The following is a 15,854-nucleotide window of genomic DNA, read 5'->3' as shown; positions in this document are numbered from 1 at the left end:
ATGTTCGCTCAAGAGCCTGTGCATGCTGTCCTCCCACAAGTGCTCACACTCCCGCCGCCGCAGGACTGTGGCTGAACGACAGCAATGCCATGACTGCAGCCAGAGCTTCTGCAACTTGACGGCACTCAGAAGCCACCGGGAGAGACAGCATGGAGAGGAGAGGAACTGGGAGGATGAGGAGGACAGGGTGGTGAGAGAGGAAGAGGAGGGAAGCACTGCAGTAATCTCTAATGATTCAACCTGAGTTTCAGGTAAGGCTGGTTCTTTATTAGTATTTCCTCTTGTTTAGGCTATGGATTCACCTCTCATTTGCAAGGTACTTGGAAGTCTGTGAACTTGTGTCTTGAATCCAATTGTTCTGATCTAGATATGATATGTATCTTGTTATTTTCTCTTTTCAATGACTCAGTATTTACCTGTATTTGACAATCTTTCCTCTTTGCAGCAAATCACCACATCACTTGTGTATCCACTGGTTCTCCTGACCCTGTCTAATTGCTTTCTCTTCTAGTAGCCCAGCCTCCCCAGTCTCCTCAGTGCCACCAGTGTTTCATGACCTTTCAGGATGCAGAGACAGAAGAGGCATTTACGCTTCAAGCACCCAGTAGAGTATGAGAGACGTCTCAGAGGTCGCACAGTGTTTGCCTGCTGTGTCTGCGACTGAACATTCCCCTCCTCCCGCCTGCTCTCAGCTCACCAACGCACCCACAGCAAGGGAGTCTGCCCCCTACTGGACCAGAAGACTCTGTCCAAGAAAGCACAGATGGAGGAGAGGCTGAGGGTATATAGAATTTTTTAAATGTTTTTAATACATTCTATGTACTTATTATTTCTTTCAGTTTTCACATGTTTTATAATTCTTTATTTTCTGTGTTTTATAAAAAATATTACAATGATTCTATTATCACACACCGAATATGTGCAGTGAAATGTGTTATTTTACAGGGTCAGCCATAGTAGTACGGCACCCCTGGAGCAAATAGGGGTCAACTGTCTTGCTCAAGGACACATTGACAGATCTTTCACCGTGTCGGCATGTTATTTCAGGTATAGACAATGAAAAAAACAGAGCTGGTCCAATGAGCTGTGAGCACTGTCATATCATCTTCAATGACCCTCGAACCTGGGAACGTCACATGACGGCCAAGCACCCCCCCATCCCTGTCGACACCTACTTCACCAGGGAATGCCTACCTGACTTCTAGACCTGCCAGGGGTCAACTGCGACCCTATCGCTGCTCATCCTGTGGAGAGAGATTCATACAGGAAAGCACTCTGACCAAACACGGCACCAAGGCACACGTCAGCTGAGAGAGGATGATTCTGGGAGCATAGATACCAAGATGAAGAGGACAATAGGCAAGTTGGAGTGAGATATACTGTGTATATATATATATATATATATATATATATATATATATATTTATAGAGGAGTGTTTTCCAGGAGGGCCTTGACTAACTTTATACCAAGTTGTTTAATGAAGAAATTACGTGTCACTTAGTATAAATCAAATATCATTTCATTGTAGGCCTTAGTGTCTGTCAACCCTTATGCCAACTTTCTCCAACACCAACAGAATCCTCACAAAATATATTTTGAATTCATATCTCTTCTAGGGCTGTGATGATACCAGTGTCACAATATTTTTTCCATGGCAAAAATGAAAACATGAAGCAGAACAGACTCTTTGGTCCTTTTATTTTCCAAGCTAAAGGTTTAAATATAAATACATGTGATTCTGGATAAAAAACATAATGATGTTTGTTTCCAACTTCAAGGCTGTTTCCCCAAAGAAGTTAAATCCACTTTGTGTTTTGTTTCCTTGCCACGATACTGGTATCTTCCTGGCCCTAACATCTTGAAAAGCACCCGTGTCAAAATGGAGTAGTTTTCAAAATAAAAGCCTGACCATATTTATTATAGATTCACATAAAAAAATAAAAAATTATCCTGTACCCTGATTTAAGATGAAAACAGACCAAACCAGCTTTTGATCATTTTGATAGCAATAATGTCTGTACTATGACATGTAAACTACATGAACAAAAGTATGTGAACACCTGCTCATCGAACATCTCATCCAAAATCATGGATATTAATATGGAATTGGTCCCCCCTTTACTGCTATAACAGCCTCCACTCTTTTGGGAAGGCTTTCCATTAGATGTTGGAACATTGCTGTGGGTACTTGATCCATTCAGCCACGAGCATTAGTGAGGTCGGGCACTGATGTTGGGAGATTAGACCTGGCTCGCAGTCTTGAGTTCCAATTCATCCTAAAAGTGTTCGATGGGGTTGAGGTCAAGGCTCTATGCAGGCCTGTCAAGTTCTTACACACCGATCTCAACAAACCATTTCTGTATGGACCTCGCTTTGTGGACGGTGGCATTGTAATACTGAAACAGGAAAGGGCCTTCCCCGAATTGTTGCCACAAAGTTGGAAGCACTCAATCGTCAAGAATGTCATTGTATGCTGTAGAGGTAAGATTTCCCTTCACTTGAACTAATGGGCCTAGCACAAACCATGAATAACTATTATTCCTCCTCCACCAAACTTTACAATTGGCACTATGCATTGGGGCAGGTAGCGTTCTCCTGGCATCCGCCAAACCCAGATTCATCCATCGGACTGCCAGATGGGGAAGCGTGATTCATCACTCCAGAGAATGTTTTTCCACTGCTCCAAATCCAATGGTGGCGAGCTTTACACCTCTCAAGCTGACGCTTGGCATTGTACATAGTGATCTTAGGCTTGTGTACGGCTGCTCTGCCATGGAAACCCATGCCATGAAGCTCTCAATGAACCGTTCTTGTGCTGATGTTGCTTCCAGAGGCAATTTGGAACTCGGTAGTGAGTGTTGCAACTAGTTCTGTTACAGTGACTATATTACTGGCACACGTGTCATGAGGGCAGTCAAATTCCACGTGACCATTTAGTCACGATAATTAGGCTTCTCCAAGCTCTGATGCTGCTGATGGTCATTAGTAGGCTGGCCACTCGATTTCGTCTCTGCGTTATATTGGACTCGAACTATCTATTTCTCAACTTTCCTATTATTTGTGCTTCTCTTTAAAACAGGAGTATAGCCTATCTGGCTGGAATGAAAATGAACCACGAGAAAAGCGTCCTCCATTTACTATTTAAGTGCATAGATTACATGTATTTCTTTCTGCAAACCCTGTTTTGAGACAGTTGCATGATAATGGTCCAATATAAACCAAAACACATTTCACACATATGTTATTTAGTATACAGTGCCTTCAGAAAAGTATTCAGACCCCTTTACTTTTTCCACATTTTGTAACTTTACAGCCTTATTCTAAAATTGATTTTAAAAAATGCTCCTCAGCAATCTACACAGAATACCCCAAAATGACAAAGTGAAAACAGGTTTTTAGAATTTTTTCAAAATATAAAAATAAAAACACCTTATTTACATAAGTATTCAGACCCTTTGCTATGAGACTCGGAATTGAGCTTGAGTGCATCCTGTTTCCATTGATCATCCTTGAGATGTTTCTACAACTTGTTTGGAATCCACCTGTGGTAAATTCAGTTGATTGGATATGATTTTGAAAGGCACACACCTGTCTTTATAATGTCCCACAGTTGACAGTGCATGTCAGAGTAAAAACCAAGACATGAGGTCGAAGGAATTGAGACAGGTTTGTGTCGAGGCACAGACATGGGGAAGGGTATCAAAATATGTCTGCAGCATTGAAGGTCCCCAAGAACACAGTGGCCTCCATCATTCTTAAAAGGAAGATGTTTGGAACCACCAAGACTTCCTAAAGCTGGCTACCTGGCCAAACTGAGCAATCGGGGGAGAAGAGCCTTGGTCACGGAGCTGACCAAGAACCTGATGGTCACTCTGACAGAGCTCTAGAGTTCCTCTGTGGAGATAGGAGAATCTTCCAGAAGGACAACCATCTCTGCAGCACTCCACCAATCAGGCACGCAGCCGGGGAGGGGAATTATAATTATTGTATTCAGCCCAAGGGAACAACGGTCACTGGCCGCAAAAGGCATGGATTTTTTTTAGGGGGCATTACGGCCATACAAATGGGATGCTGCTGGGAAATTCAAGGATCTTCAAATTGTGAATCAGAGACTGATGAAGAGTGTATAGCCTACACAAAAAAAGAACAAAGCAGAGCTCATGCCTTTCATGCAACTTTCTTCAAATCATCATTAGAGTCACATCACGCAGCCTTAGAATGTGTTAAAATCTAAATATATAGCCCAACATTTGTATGACAACTAAAGTTATATAAATAACTTTAAATGAAGCATATAGGAGGACCTGTTTCTTTGTTAACCGCTCAACACAGAATAGCTGCATGTGGAAACTCCCTCATTGTTTGGAGAAAATATATTTTTTATTTTATTCAGCTATGTCCAGTTGTATTCTTCATACTATAAAATAATGCTATGAAATTCTAAGCAAATCTTGTCTGCTAAATGAACTAGTGTAGCCCACAGCTATATGGCATAGCCAGATCAGGACCTAACATAAGAAAAATGCTATTCTGTTCTTCTGAAATAGACTACATTTCTTCATATCATGTTTCTTTATACCTGTCTAAAATAAATAATGGATTTATTATGATGGTGTTGGCTATATTACATGGATTTATTAGACTTTTTCAAATGTAGATGTTCCAAAGGTCTGCATCAGTGGCTTGTAGGCCGTGTGGAAGCCAGGAGATGCTCAATGTATTTATGTTCATTAACGGTCTGTGAGGCCGACAGATATTTGCTTGAGAATCACAATTTCATGAACCCCACAGCCCTAGTTGCAACCGAGGACAGACAATTGTTACACGCTACGCACTTCAGCACTCGGCTGTCCCGAGTTTGTGTGGTCTACCACTTCGTGGCTGAGCTGTTGTTGCTCCTTGAAATTTGACGAACTGCCTTGTTGGAAAGGTGGCATCCTATGACGGTGCCACCTTAAAAGTCACTGTGCTCTTCAACAAGGCCATTCTGCTGCCAATTTGTCTATGGAGATTGCATGGCTGTGTGCTCGATTTTACACACCTCTCAGCAACAGGCGTGGCTGAAATAGCCAAATCCACTAATTTGAAGGGGTGTCCGCATACTTTTGTATATATAGTGTATGTTCCTGTAGAACATGCAGAATCCAACCAGTTAGTGAAAAAATAACAGAAGACAGTGTTTAAAAGTGAAATAGAATTTATTTTCTCATGACAGTTGTTGTTATCATGGATTTCTGTCTGAGAGAAAATGTCTCCTCCAGTCTAGATCAATTAGTTGGAGGACATGGTGCTGCTGATCCAGGATTTGTAGTTGCAGACCTTGGTGTAGACACCAGGCTTGTTCCTCTGGGCACAGCCGTAACCCCAGGACACAACACCCTGCAGCTGACCATTGCACACCACGGGGCCACCGGAGTCTCCCTAATAGAGAGATGGGGAGACAGAAATTAAAAGTGAGCAGATTTGTTTCAGGGTATCAGTCAATCTCGGTTGAAGGATGGTTTTTGGAAATTCTATAATCGTATTTTCATTCATTCTGTTAATGGATCAGTGGAAGTGCTTCAACTCTGCTTACCTGGCAAGAGTCCTTGCCTCCCTCCATGAAGCCAGCACAGAACATGTTGGAGGTGATCTGTCCAGGATAGGCGCTGTTGCAGCTGCTGCTGCTCAGGATGGGGAGATCCAGGCACCTCAGAGTGTCAGGGTAGTTGCCTAGAGATGGGCAGAAAAGGATTAGTCTCTCAGTCATTATCTCTTTGGTTCTGAGTGGTCAGTGATATAATTTATCATCAGTTTGAGAAACAAACTGTCTTTGTGGGCATATTGTTAATGCTACTCACTGCTGCTGCCGGATAGGTTGCCCCAGCCAGAGACCAGACAGCGGGTGCCAGAGCTGGCACAGCTGGAGGGCAGAGCCACAGTGCTCACATAGCTGTTCAGGGAGGCGGGCTTGCTCAGCTTGATCAGCATGATGTCGTTGTCCAGGTTGCGGCTGTTATAACTGGGGTGCATGATGACCTTTACTGAGTCGATGAACTGCTCAGTGCCCTCGTTGACGGCAATGTTGTGCTCACCCAGACGCACCTGGATGCGGCTGGGGAGAGAGAGGGGAGGGTTAATCAGATGTACTCAGACAAATACAGTTTCATGTCGAACATACTGTAGATGGCTTTGGTAAATGTTTTTGAAGAAAGTTTCACCAGTCACTTACGACTTGTAGCAGTGAGCAGCAGACACCACCCATGTACTGGAGATCAGGGAGCCACCACAGAAGTGGTAGCCAGACTGCAGTGATGCCTGGTAGGATGCAGAGTTCTTTCTGCACTCGTACCCTCCAACAATCTTGTCATCCTCATCGTCAATGGGGGCAGCGACTGAGTGGGATGTAAAGGAGAAATCTTCGTAAAGAAAAAAGTCAAATGGCATGGACAAATCAATACGGAAATAGAATAGAATAGCTTAATCCAGAGTTGTATTTTCATGCAGTCTCCAATCTTTTGGCCCACATATTATTTCCTGTTGAATAAACCGGTACTCACATGCCACAGCGAACAGAGCGAGAAGAATGATGGCCTTCATGGTTGTGTCCGTTTTTGCCTCGGTACTGAGCCACTGTCAGAGCCCTCTTATAAACCCACTCTGTCCTCTGCCATTGGTCAGTCTCAAGGGCATACATGTATACATTTCCATTGGTACCTGTCAAACAGTAACTTGCGTGTGAACGGACATATGGCTAACGAGGCTCCTCAACTGAGGATGTGTGCTAAATGGCATTACCTTACATCCCTATGTAAATTCCTATCATGTTAAAATGAATAGACATTTGCCCCATTTTTTGACTCCTCATTGAAGGAATATAGAAATGTTTATTCATACAGTGCTTGGTTTTGTGTCACATACTTTCTCCAAAATATATTCACTACGAGGCCACAAGGGGGAGTTTCATGACCTAGCATTTGAAGTAAGCCTGGTATTTTGCAACTGGTTTCGAGTATTGGTCAGAAAGGAGAGTGTGTCTAAGGGTTCCTCAGCTTCATTTATCAATATAGGCTGCTTGTTACAGAGCCTGTTTCTTTGATATAAAAAGAGCTATAAAACAAACATAACAACATTCATCATTTGATCATGATATCTAATTGTTGTAATCTAATGATTTCATGTTTTATTGACCTCAGAAATACCTATAGATGCTGTACAGTATAGATGGTGTTACAAATACAGCAGAATGTCACTCGTCATTTGTACATTTTCAGAATGTATTTGACTGCATAAAAAATGATGAAAGGCTTTCTTTTTCAATATTCAGGGACAGGAAATGATTTGTAGATTGTCACTAGAATGTATTTAAATGAAATAGAATAATGTAATGCTCTATTATACATTAGGAATTTGTCTTGGTATATTACAGGAAAAACATGACAGATATGACAAAAATAAACATACGGTTAATATGTTTGGTACAATGTAAACACAAATAGAATAGATGTTTAGTCTGGACAAGAACAGTTGGTACTGTTTGCTCAGTGAGATTATGGTGTCATGGGGAATTATTTCAGTCTCACAGGTGGTGTGTGACCTGTAGGTGTGTTTGTGCGTGTTTATCTGAAGCATGTACCAAGTTGAGCTACTGATCAGGTAATTTCTCGCAAATCCAGTGCCGCCGTTCACTACACCTGAGATCATTCCAGTTTTTCTCTGGGTCATTGAAGGTGTTAACCTCAGCACAGTCCTCAGTAGAGTTGATAGAGGCACCATTTGGCTCACCAGGAGACCAGAACCCTGTGGTCATTAGTGTCCCGTCCACCCATTTCCAAGTCCCCTTTGTCTCTCTGTCAGTCAGACCAATCCAGAAAAACCTTTTAAATGGACAGATTAATTCCTGTTCCACTTTGCTGTTTATGATCACCAGGTCTGCTCCTCTCTTTAGACAGTCCTGTCTGCTCTCATCCCAGGATTCAGTCCAGTCAGAGATGTAGTACAAACTGAAACCAAACTTCCTCCATGCTTCAAGGCAGGTTTGATTCAGCATATTGTACCTTCTCTTTAGATCGGCCTTTTCTTTATCCAGGTTTTTGTTTTGGACCTGTAGCTCGTCTCTCTGTTCAGTCAGGTTGTTGTTGCTGGTTCTATAAACTAACAACCTCTCCTCCAAACGGACAGTGACTCCATTATAGTAGACAAACAGCACCATGATCCCAGCCAGTAGTAGAAGGCACAGCAGGCCCAGACATGCTGCAGCAACTCTGGAACATCTCCCCATCGAGCCCTCAGAGCCGTAGTTACTTTCTCCAGGTCTACTCTTTGGTGTGGTGTCTTCTGTCTTGGTACCAGAATCATGTCCCTTCAGGGTCTCTGCACTGACAAATAGGACCGTAGTCCACTCATCAGAATCACCACAGTCTCGTTCCACCCTTTTAATGCATTTGGTGCTGTCAATGATACACTCAGAAATCATCATGTTATTTTCCTCTGTCATTCCAGTTCAACTATAACATACACTGTATTCTAATGTGTCTCTGTGACTGCACTGTACTCACTGTGCTGGGGTTAAGTCCCTAGGCAACAGGAAGACACCAGTGAGACAGGAAATAACAACAGAACCACCCGCCATGCAATTGTTAAAAGTGTTAGAAAATATTCAACTAAGCTGCCACCTAAGTTGTGTGTATGAAAATAAGAATAAGAAAAATGCTGAAGCTTGTGTCACTTCAGATGGACATAATTCTTTCCCAGGTAGAGTAACGTCCGGGCGTCAGATATAGGCCTACTGTTCACAGAAGTGCAAATCCTTGAGAAGATCAGATCATGTGGCTGGTGAAGTGGGTAGATAACAGGTTTGTCTTCGTGATTGAGTCCTGTGTTGCAGCTAAAAAACACAATCATGAAGTACCTTATTCTCCTGGCTTTGTTTGCTGTTGCATGTAAGTCCTTGCTTTACTCGTTGAGAGAAATTGTTTAAGTTCGCATTGGTGTCCATCCTGTGATAATACTCTGAATAGTGAATATTTACTGAACACGGGTACCGTTCTGTTTGCATGAGTTGTATTTCCATGCAATTTCACACTGATTCTGTCTGTATTTCAGTCGCTGCCCCCATTTGACAATGAGGATGACAAGATTGTTGGAGGGTACGAGTGCAGAAAGAACTCTGCATCCTACCAGGCATCACTGCAGTCTGGTTACCACTTCTGTGGTGGCTCCCTGATCTCCAGCACATGGGTGGTGTCTGCTGCTCACTGCTACAAGTCGTAAGTGACTGGTGAAACTTTCTTCAAAAACATTTACCAAAGCCATCTACAGTATGTTCGACATAACTGTATTTGTACATCTGATTAACCCTCTCTCCCCAGCCACATTCAGGTATGTCTAGGTGACCACACAACATTGCCGTCAACGAGGGCACTGAGCAGTTCAACTCAGTGAAGGTCATCATGCACTCCAGTTACAACAGCCACAACCTAGACAACGACATCAAGCTTAGCAAACCTGCCTCCCTGAACAGCTACATGTGCACTGTGGTCATGCCCTGCAGCTATGCCAGCTCTGGCACCCGCTGGCTGGGGCAACCTACCCAGCAGAGGCTGTGAGTAGCATCAACAATATGCCCATAAATACGTTTGGTATTTGTTGTTTATCAAACCAATTACAAATGATATCACTGACCACTCAGAACCAAAGGGAGAATGTTTGATATACTAGCCTTCTACCCCAACCCACTGTTTTGCCTGGATCTCCCCATCCTGAGCAGCAGCAGCTGCAATAGCACTGACCCTGGACAGATCACCTCCAACATGTTCTGCACTGGATTCATGGAGGGAGGCAAGGAGTCTTGCCAGGTACACAGAGTTGAATTCATACCACACCTTTCTACTGTTGTCCTTTTCATTTGATTTGTTAAAAGCTCTCATCTGTTGTGATTAACCAGCATCAACCAATATTGAAAGATGCACCTCTAACCACCTTTCTCTTGCCCCATCTTCATTCTGTCAGGGAGATGCCGGTGGCGGGCAGCTGCTGGGTGCTGTGTCCTGGGGTTACAGCTGTGCCCAGAGGAACAAGCCTGGTGTCTACAACTCCTGGATCAGCAGCACCAAGTCTTCCAAATAATTGATTTAGACTGGAAGAGACATTCTCTAAGACAGAAACCCATGATAACTGGTATGAGAAAATAACCACCATCTTTGACTTATTAATTCTGTTAAAGTGCAATATGTGCTTTTAGGAAGGTGTGAAACAGGTATCTGGCTAGTGCTTATTATGTGTAACTTGTAAAGCAAGAGTTGCAGACAACAGCTAAATCGGTTCAATGCTGATTGTCCACTGTCCTATCCGTTTCCTCTCCATGCTAAAATGCACTGTTAGCTGGTAAGCTGTTTCCTGCAAACTTGATGACATGTGAATGAACTTCTGTCAGTGGAAATATGATGATTTGTGAACTAGCAACTGCAATAGACATGAGTAGAAAATACTTTTGTTCATCGCTTCTTAGGTTAATGGAACTTACCCAAATTTAGTCTTTCTGCTGCCACTATGGCCTATTTATTGCCTTACTTCCATAATCTTACTACATTTGCACACACTGTACATTGACCTTTTCTATTGTGTTATTGACTGTATGTTTGTTTATCCCATGTGTAACTCTGTTGTTTTGTCGTACTGCTTTGCTTTATCTTGGCCAGGTCGCAGTTGTAAATGAGAACTTGTTCTCAACTTTCCTACCTGGTTAAATAAAGTGCAGATTTTTTTTTATTTAGTAGAATATTTTGACAATATGCATACAATTAACCTAAATGTGTCGCTATTCAGCTAAGACAGTTAATGAATAAAGGTTTGTGTTCGTTTGTCTGCTGACTTAAATTGGTGAACTTCAAATGGCAAATGCCTCTTCGATGAGGTTTAACGAGGTTGGCATCCAAAATGTTTTTGCATTACTGCCACTTACTATACTGGAGTCCAACACCCTTATACTTTTCTTGAAAAACAAATAAAATACCCTACCATCTAACACTACACTCAAATACCACCACCATACTCCACAATTTAAATATATTTAGTCCTACCTCAGGCCAACAACCTGAAAGGATGGGACACCACTTAACACACCCTGTAACGCTGATGTCAAGTCTCGCACACCCAAATACCTCTCTGCAGCTGCCACCACTATTTTCTGTGACTTACGTTCCTTCCCTGCAGTACAGTTGATAACCATTGCTATAAAATGCTACAAATCCAATTTTACTGAAACATCACTTGTTGGCCTATCCCTCTGTACTGGTACAGATCTACTACTCACACCACTCCTCTCAGGATCCCTCCCCTTGACCCATCTTCCACACTGCCTCAGCATATGATAACTTCTGCACTACTGTAACCCTGGAAACCTCAACCTGCCTCTCGCATGGGACATTTCTAATCCCCAGCCCCATAGACACCACTACAATTAACACATACCACTACTTTCCACAATACTACACATTCCTTTGTCAGATGCCCTTCTGCACACTTCACACCTAGGAGCCTTCCTCCTACACACTGCTGCCACATGAGCTTGACACCTGTAATAAAGTAATGTATTTGGCACAGAAGCTCATACAGGATAATGTATCCTAACATCCCTGTCGGGCAAAGACCGCATCAAAACTCAAAAGAACAGACAATGACTTCTGTTTCACCACTCCCGCCACCCTGTCTGTGTCACACCAAACGACAGCCTTCACAAACACTGGGAATCTTCCCCTTCAGTTGGTCAACTTTTACATTTACTGCTACCCCAGTAAATCACTCCTTTCAATGGCACACCTTCATTGAGAGCAAAACAATTCACATTTCTTGCCTCCATTCACTTAATGTGGAGAGCCTTCTCCCTCTGACCAGCAGAAACACAAACAATTATCACAGACCACTTCTGGTTACCGATTCCACAGCACCAAACTCTGTTTTCACCCACCCTGAAACCACAAATGGATCACCCAAAAGGCAAGGGTCCACTTTTAACAAACATGTCACTCCTACAATCACAGACTTATCTTTAATCTGACCCTAGGCCCTGAGAACTTCACCACACCTACCACCACCGATGCTTCGACCTCATTAACTTACCTTTCTCCTCCTGTCTTAAGATGGCTCTGCTTACACTTTCTAACATTCTTATTTAACAAACCATCTCCCTTTTCCCGTCATTTTTAACCGACTCAAGCTCATCCTCTTCCGTCCTCCCTCCCCATCTCTCTCTTTTAGACCTCCTCTGCCCTCCATTCCTCCTCCGCATTCAAAGTATACGTCTCCTTATGATAATACGGCACTTCTCCTGACATACATATTGTTCTTCCCTTATAGCAAATGCCTCACATATTCCTATTCCCTTTATCTAGCGCTGGGAACATGTGACAGTGGAATGGTGACGTCAATATTCAGCGACGCTCTACGGTTTGTGTACAATTTCAAGCTTGATGGGAGGGTTACGTTTAGGACAACTGCATCAAATGTGCCTTTGTTTTGTCTTATAATCGTGAGGTGAGTAAAATAAGATTTTATCCCACTAATTGTATTGACATTTTCGAGATTAAAGCTAGCTAACTTGAAGCGCAGTGCCCTGCATAGCTATATCAGCATCACCAGTAATATATGCGGAATGCGCAACCATTGCGGATGTGGTGCAGAAAAAAATGCGCATCGCTGCGACAAAAACGCAATTATAAAGGTGCTAGAAATCATCATCAAGTTAAAACTTATGTTGTAAATTATTTGTCATTTGTGAAACTATTTGGTAACATGTATTATATTTCTCTCTTTTGTAGAATTCCCTCGATCCTCTATTTACTCAAGTGTATCTGCACTTTTGCATATCTCTGTTGATGGGTACTTTCATATAGTTGTTTTTGCACTACTATAAAGGAATTTAAATTCTAGTTTTCAGAGAGAGTGCATGTCTCTCTTGGCCATATTTTACAGTTGATTAACGTCTGCTCCAGGACTTTAGCTGTAGGCTACCTGGTATGAATTAATAATATCGTATGCAAACGAATGCACATTATAGTGAATGTTGATCTCAGTACGTCCCTGCACATGATGCTCTCCTAGCGCCCCTATTTTTTTATGTGCCACTTAGTTGTATCCTGTGAACATATGCCTTATGCTGCCCTCACTGAAAGATTAGTTAGTTGTCAGGTAGATATTGCTCACGTCCCCAACAATGCTGTGGTACGGCCGGCCATCTGTCGCAGTGTGAATGGAACTGTCAGTTGGTCCATCTGTAAACCAGGCCTGACTCATGACTGAGTACTACGAGGAGGGGGGGCTGCTGTACGAGCACTCGCCTCCCATGCACATCAAAGTGGAGTCTCCGGAGGGACCCTTCGGAGGGGGCGTCTCAGAGGACGGCTTTCCCAGGGAGGATGAGGACTCGGAAGGCAGCTGTGACCAAAGCAGCGGGCTGCCTGGTGGACTCCCCTTCAACGTGGTGGTGGTGCATCCTAACATCATGACCCCTGGCATGTCCTCAGATGACCTCCTATCCATGGAACAGCGTAAGCTTTAGCCAACTTTTAGCTATTAAACACATGTCTATTGTTCAATATTGATGCTTGCAGTGGTGCTCTGTACTGTTATGATAAATATGTTTTGACTATTACATTTTTGTGTTTCACCTCATATGACACATGGTAAACACCTATAGATCAACTCTGTCTTTCTGTAGACAGAGGTTTGTCCTCTGTGTTGGCAGCAGGGGGTGCAGGAAAGAGGAAGAGTCGTTTTAGCGGTGCAGAGCTGGAGGTGCTGGTTTCTGAGGTGACGCGGTGTGAGGGAGAGCTTTTTGGTCCTGCTGGGAGGCTCCGGCGCAGGGAGAGAGAGAGGATCTGGGCAGGGATCCTGGAGCGGGTCAACGCTGTGTCCAGAGTCCCTCGTACCCTCCGCGAGGTCAAAAAGCGCTGGGATGACCTGAAGAGACGCAATGGAGGCAGGCTGGCAGACGCTAGGCACCGCACTTGTTACCTGCCATCCAACAGAGGGGCTTCCATGCTGGGACGGTCAGCTCAGGCAAGCCCCAGGCTTCACCAGGCCAGACAGAAGCAAAGCACCAGAGGGAAGGCCAGTTTCACGTGCTTCACTGATACAGAACCAGGTAAATCTGAACACTAACAATGAGGTAAAGCCTTAGATTCAAGACTTGTAGGAACATTCAGATAATACATATAAAAACTGCACTTTTTAACCACTGCTTTCTACTATGTCCTCTTGTTTACTGCAGTGGGTGGAGGTGAAGGGTTGGAGAGGGATGGCTTTGAGAAGGATGAGGATAGTGGTGAGCGGGAAGTGGAGGTGGGAGAGGCGGAATGCGAGGGGGCAGAGAGCAGTATGGAGGAAAAGCTGGGTTTAGGACTGGGACTGGGGATAGGACCTCCCCCTAACTCGGAACGCTGGCTGCCTCCCTCTCCCCTCTACAGCGCCCCTTTCCTCAATGGGACCCCTCAGCCTAGTCCCCAGCCATCACTAGGGGCCCAGCAGGGACCATTGGAGGCCCCTCCTCGCGGCTTATGGCTGGAGGACGAGCTCCGCGGCGTGGGGGAGGCAGCTCTGCAGCTGGGGGATCGGGTGGAGCAGAGTCTTCGGGAGTTTGGGGAGGGATTCCGACGTGATATGAGAACATTAGTGGCCTCTCAAGAGGCACTGGCAACCAGCCTACAGCAAAACAATGTTCTCCTGCAAAGGCTGCTGGGAGTCCTAGAGGCACAGCAGCAGCAGCAACAACAACAACCACCACAGCAGCAGCCACATCATTCCCAAAAACAACAGCCACAACAGTCAATAATGCAGCAACCACAACAGTTACAGCAGCAGCAACCACAGCCTCAACAACCAATTCAGCAGCAGCCGCAACAACAACAGATACAGCAACCCCAACTGGTGCAGCAGCAGCAACAACAACAGATACAACAGCAACAACTGTTACTACAGCAACCCCAACTGGTGCAGCAGCAACAACAACAAATACAACTGCTACCACAGCAACCACAGCAGCACCACCCCCAGAGTCCAAGTAATCAACCAACTTTAGCAGTTGCCCCTGTACCACCACCCCCAGATATTCTTGATGGTACCACCCGTCCAGATCCACCCGCAGTCATTAATGGAACCGTCCAACGGCCAAGGCGGGGGAGAATTGTTGACCATAGACGAAGAAGAAGGCGTTAGATAAAGATGAAAATAAGCTTTGATGTACTTTATTTATTTTCTCTAATACAATCTGATTTGAAATAATTGTGTCCCTCTAATTTCAACCAAAGTCGAAAAAGTTGTTTCTTTAGCACATTTGTTATGTAGAGTGTGTAAAGTATTCAGACCCCCTGACTTTTTCCACATTTTGTTTAGTTACAGCCTTGTTCTAAAATGTATTCGATTACTGTTTTTCCTCATCAATCTACACACAATACCCCATAATGACAAAGCAAAAACAGGTTTTTAGAAATGTTAGCAAATTTTTTTTAAATAATCTGAAATAACTTATTTACATAAATGTTCAGACCCTTTGCTATGAGACTGAAATTGATATCAGGTTTATCCTTTTTCCATTGATCATCCTTGAGATGTTTGTACAACTTGATTAGAGTCCACTGTGGTAAATTAAGGTCCCACAGTTGACAGTGCATGTCAGAGCAAAAACCAAGCCATGAGGTCAAAGGAATTGTCTGTAGAGCTCCGAGACAGATCTGGGGAAGGGTACCAAAACATTTCTGCAGCATTGAAGGTCCCTAAGAACACAGTGGCCTCTATCATTCTTAAGTGGAAGAAGTTTGGAACCACCAAAATCTTCCTAGAGCTGGCCTCCTAGGTAAACTGAGCAATTGGAGAAGGG

At 43.7% G+C, this 15,854-nt stretch overlaps 4 protein-coding genes across 4 annotated transcripts; 2 read left to right on the top strand and 2 right to left on the bottom strand.

Annotated features, from left to right (window-relative positions):
• Positions 1-5,180: 5,180 nt before the first annotated feature.
• LOC110538314 (trypsin-3) lies at positions 5,181-6,683 on the bottom strand. The gene is made up of 5 exons (XM_021625050.2): positions 6,541-6,683; positions 6,213-6,375; positions 5,842-6,095; positions 5,577-5,713; positions 5,181-5,422 (listed from the first exon to the last, which is right to left on the bottom strand). The coding sequence occupies exons 1-5, from the start codon at positions 6,578-6,580 to the stop codon at positions 5,273-5,275; spliced, it is 744 nt and encodes a 247-aa protein (XP_021480725.1). The 5' UTR covers positions 6,581-6,683; the 3' UTR covers positions 5,181-5,272.
• On the bottom strand, positions 6,575-8,514 carry LOC110538298 (C-type lectin domain family 4 member E-like). The gene is made up of 2 exons (XM_021625029.2): positions 7,617-8,514; positions 6,575-6,697 (listed from the first exon to the last, which is right to left on the bottom strand). Exon 1 carries the CDS (start codon positions 8,475-8,477, stop codon positions 7,626-7,628), a length of 852 nt encoding a protein of 283 aa, XP_021480704.2. The 5' UTR covers positions 8,478-8,514; the 3' UTR covers positions 6,575-6,697; positions 7,617-7,625.
• Positions 8,515-9,406: 892 nt separating this feature from the next.
• On the top strand, positions 9,407-10,123 carry LOC110534486 (trypsin-3-like). The gene is made up of 3 exons (XM_036942890.1): positions 9,407-9,584; positions 9,750-9,837; positions 9,992-10,123. The coding sequence occupies exons 1-3, from the start codon at positions 9,433-9,435 to the stop codon at positions 10,106-10,108; spliced, it is 357 nt and encodes a 118-aa protein (XP_036798785.1). The 5' UTR covers positions 9,407-9,432; the 3' UTR covers positions 10,109-10,123.
• Positions 10,124-12,402: 2,279 nt separating this feature from the next.
• On the top strand, positions 12,403-15,450 carry LOC118936533 (RNA polymerase II degradation factor 1-like). Its single transcript, XM_036942747.1, has 4 exons — positions 12,403-12,514; positions 12,799-13,527; positions 13,698-14,123; positions 14,250-15,450. The coding sequence occupies exons 2-4, from the start codon at positions 13,272-13,274 to the stop codon at positions 15,191-15,193; spliced, it is 1,626 nt and encodes a 541-aa protein (XP_036798642.1). The 5' UTR covers positions 12,403-12,514; positions 12,799-13,271; the 3' UTR covers positions 15,194-15,450.
• Positions 15,451-15,854: the final 404 nt, after the last annotated feature.

Source organism: Oncorhynchus mykiss, chromosome 2 (assembly GCF_013265735.2).
Source record: "Oncorhynchus mykiss isolate Arlee chromosome 2, USDA_OmykA_1.1, whole genome shotgun sequence".
NCBI lineage: Eukaryota > Metazoa > Chordata > Actinopteri > Salmoniformes > Salmonidae > Oncorhynchus > Oncorhynchus mykiss.
This window is presented reverse-complemented; position numbering and strand designations above follow the sequence as displayed.

Bases quoted from the DNA above. Each gene is read 5' to 3' on its own strand.
- LOC118936533 (XM_036942747.1), top strand. From the start codon at position 13,272: ATGACTGAGTACTACGAGGAGGGGGGGCTGCTGTACGAGCACTCGCCT. The intron at 13,528-13,697 runs GTAAGCTTTAGC...GTCTTTCTGTAG, and splicing joins CCTCCTATCCATGGAACAGC to ACAGAGGTTTGTCCTCTGTG. The intron at 14,124-14,249 runs GTAAATCTGAAC...TGTTTACTGCAG, and splicing joins CTTCACTGATACAGAACCAG to TGGGTGGAGGTGAAGGGTTG.
- LOC110538314 (XM_021625050.2), bottom strand. From the start codon at position 6,580: ATGAAGGCCATCATTCTTCTCGCTCTGTTCGCTGTGGCAT. The intron at 6,096-6,212 runs GTAAGTGACTGG...CTCTCTCCCCAG, and splicing joins GCTGCTCACTGCTACAAGTC to CCGCATCCAGGTGCGTCTGG. The intron at 5,714-5,841 runs GTGAGTAGCATT...GCCCATCTCTAG, and splicing joins CAACCTATCCGGCAGCAGCA to GCAACTACCCTGACACTCTG.
- LOC110534486 (XM_036942890.1), top strand. From the start codon at position 9,433: ATGCACTCCAGTTACAACAGCCACAACCTAGACAACGACATCAAGCTT. The intron at 9,585-9,749 runs GTGAGTAGCATC...CATCCTGAGCAG, and splicing joins CAACCTACCCAGCAGAGGCT to CAGCAGCTGCAATAGCACTG. The intron at 9,838-9,991 runs GTACACAGAGTT...TCATTCTGTCAG, and splicing joins GAGGCAAGGAGTCTTGCCAG to GGAGATGCCGGTGGCGGGCA.
- LOC110538298 (XM_021625029.2), bottom strand. From the start codon at position 8,477: ATGACAGAGGAAAATAACATGATGATTTCTGAGTGTATCATTGACAGC.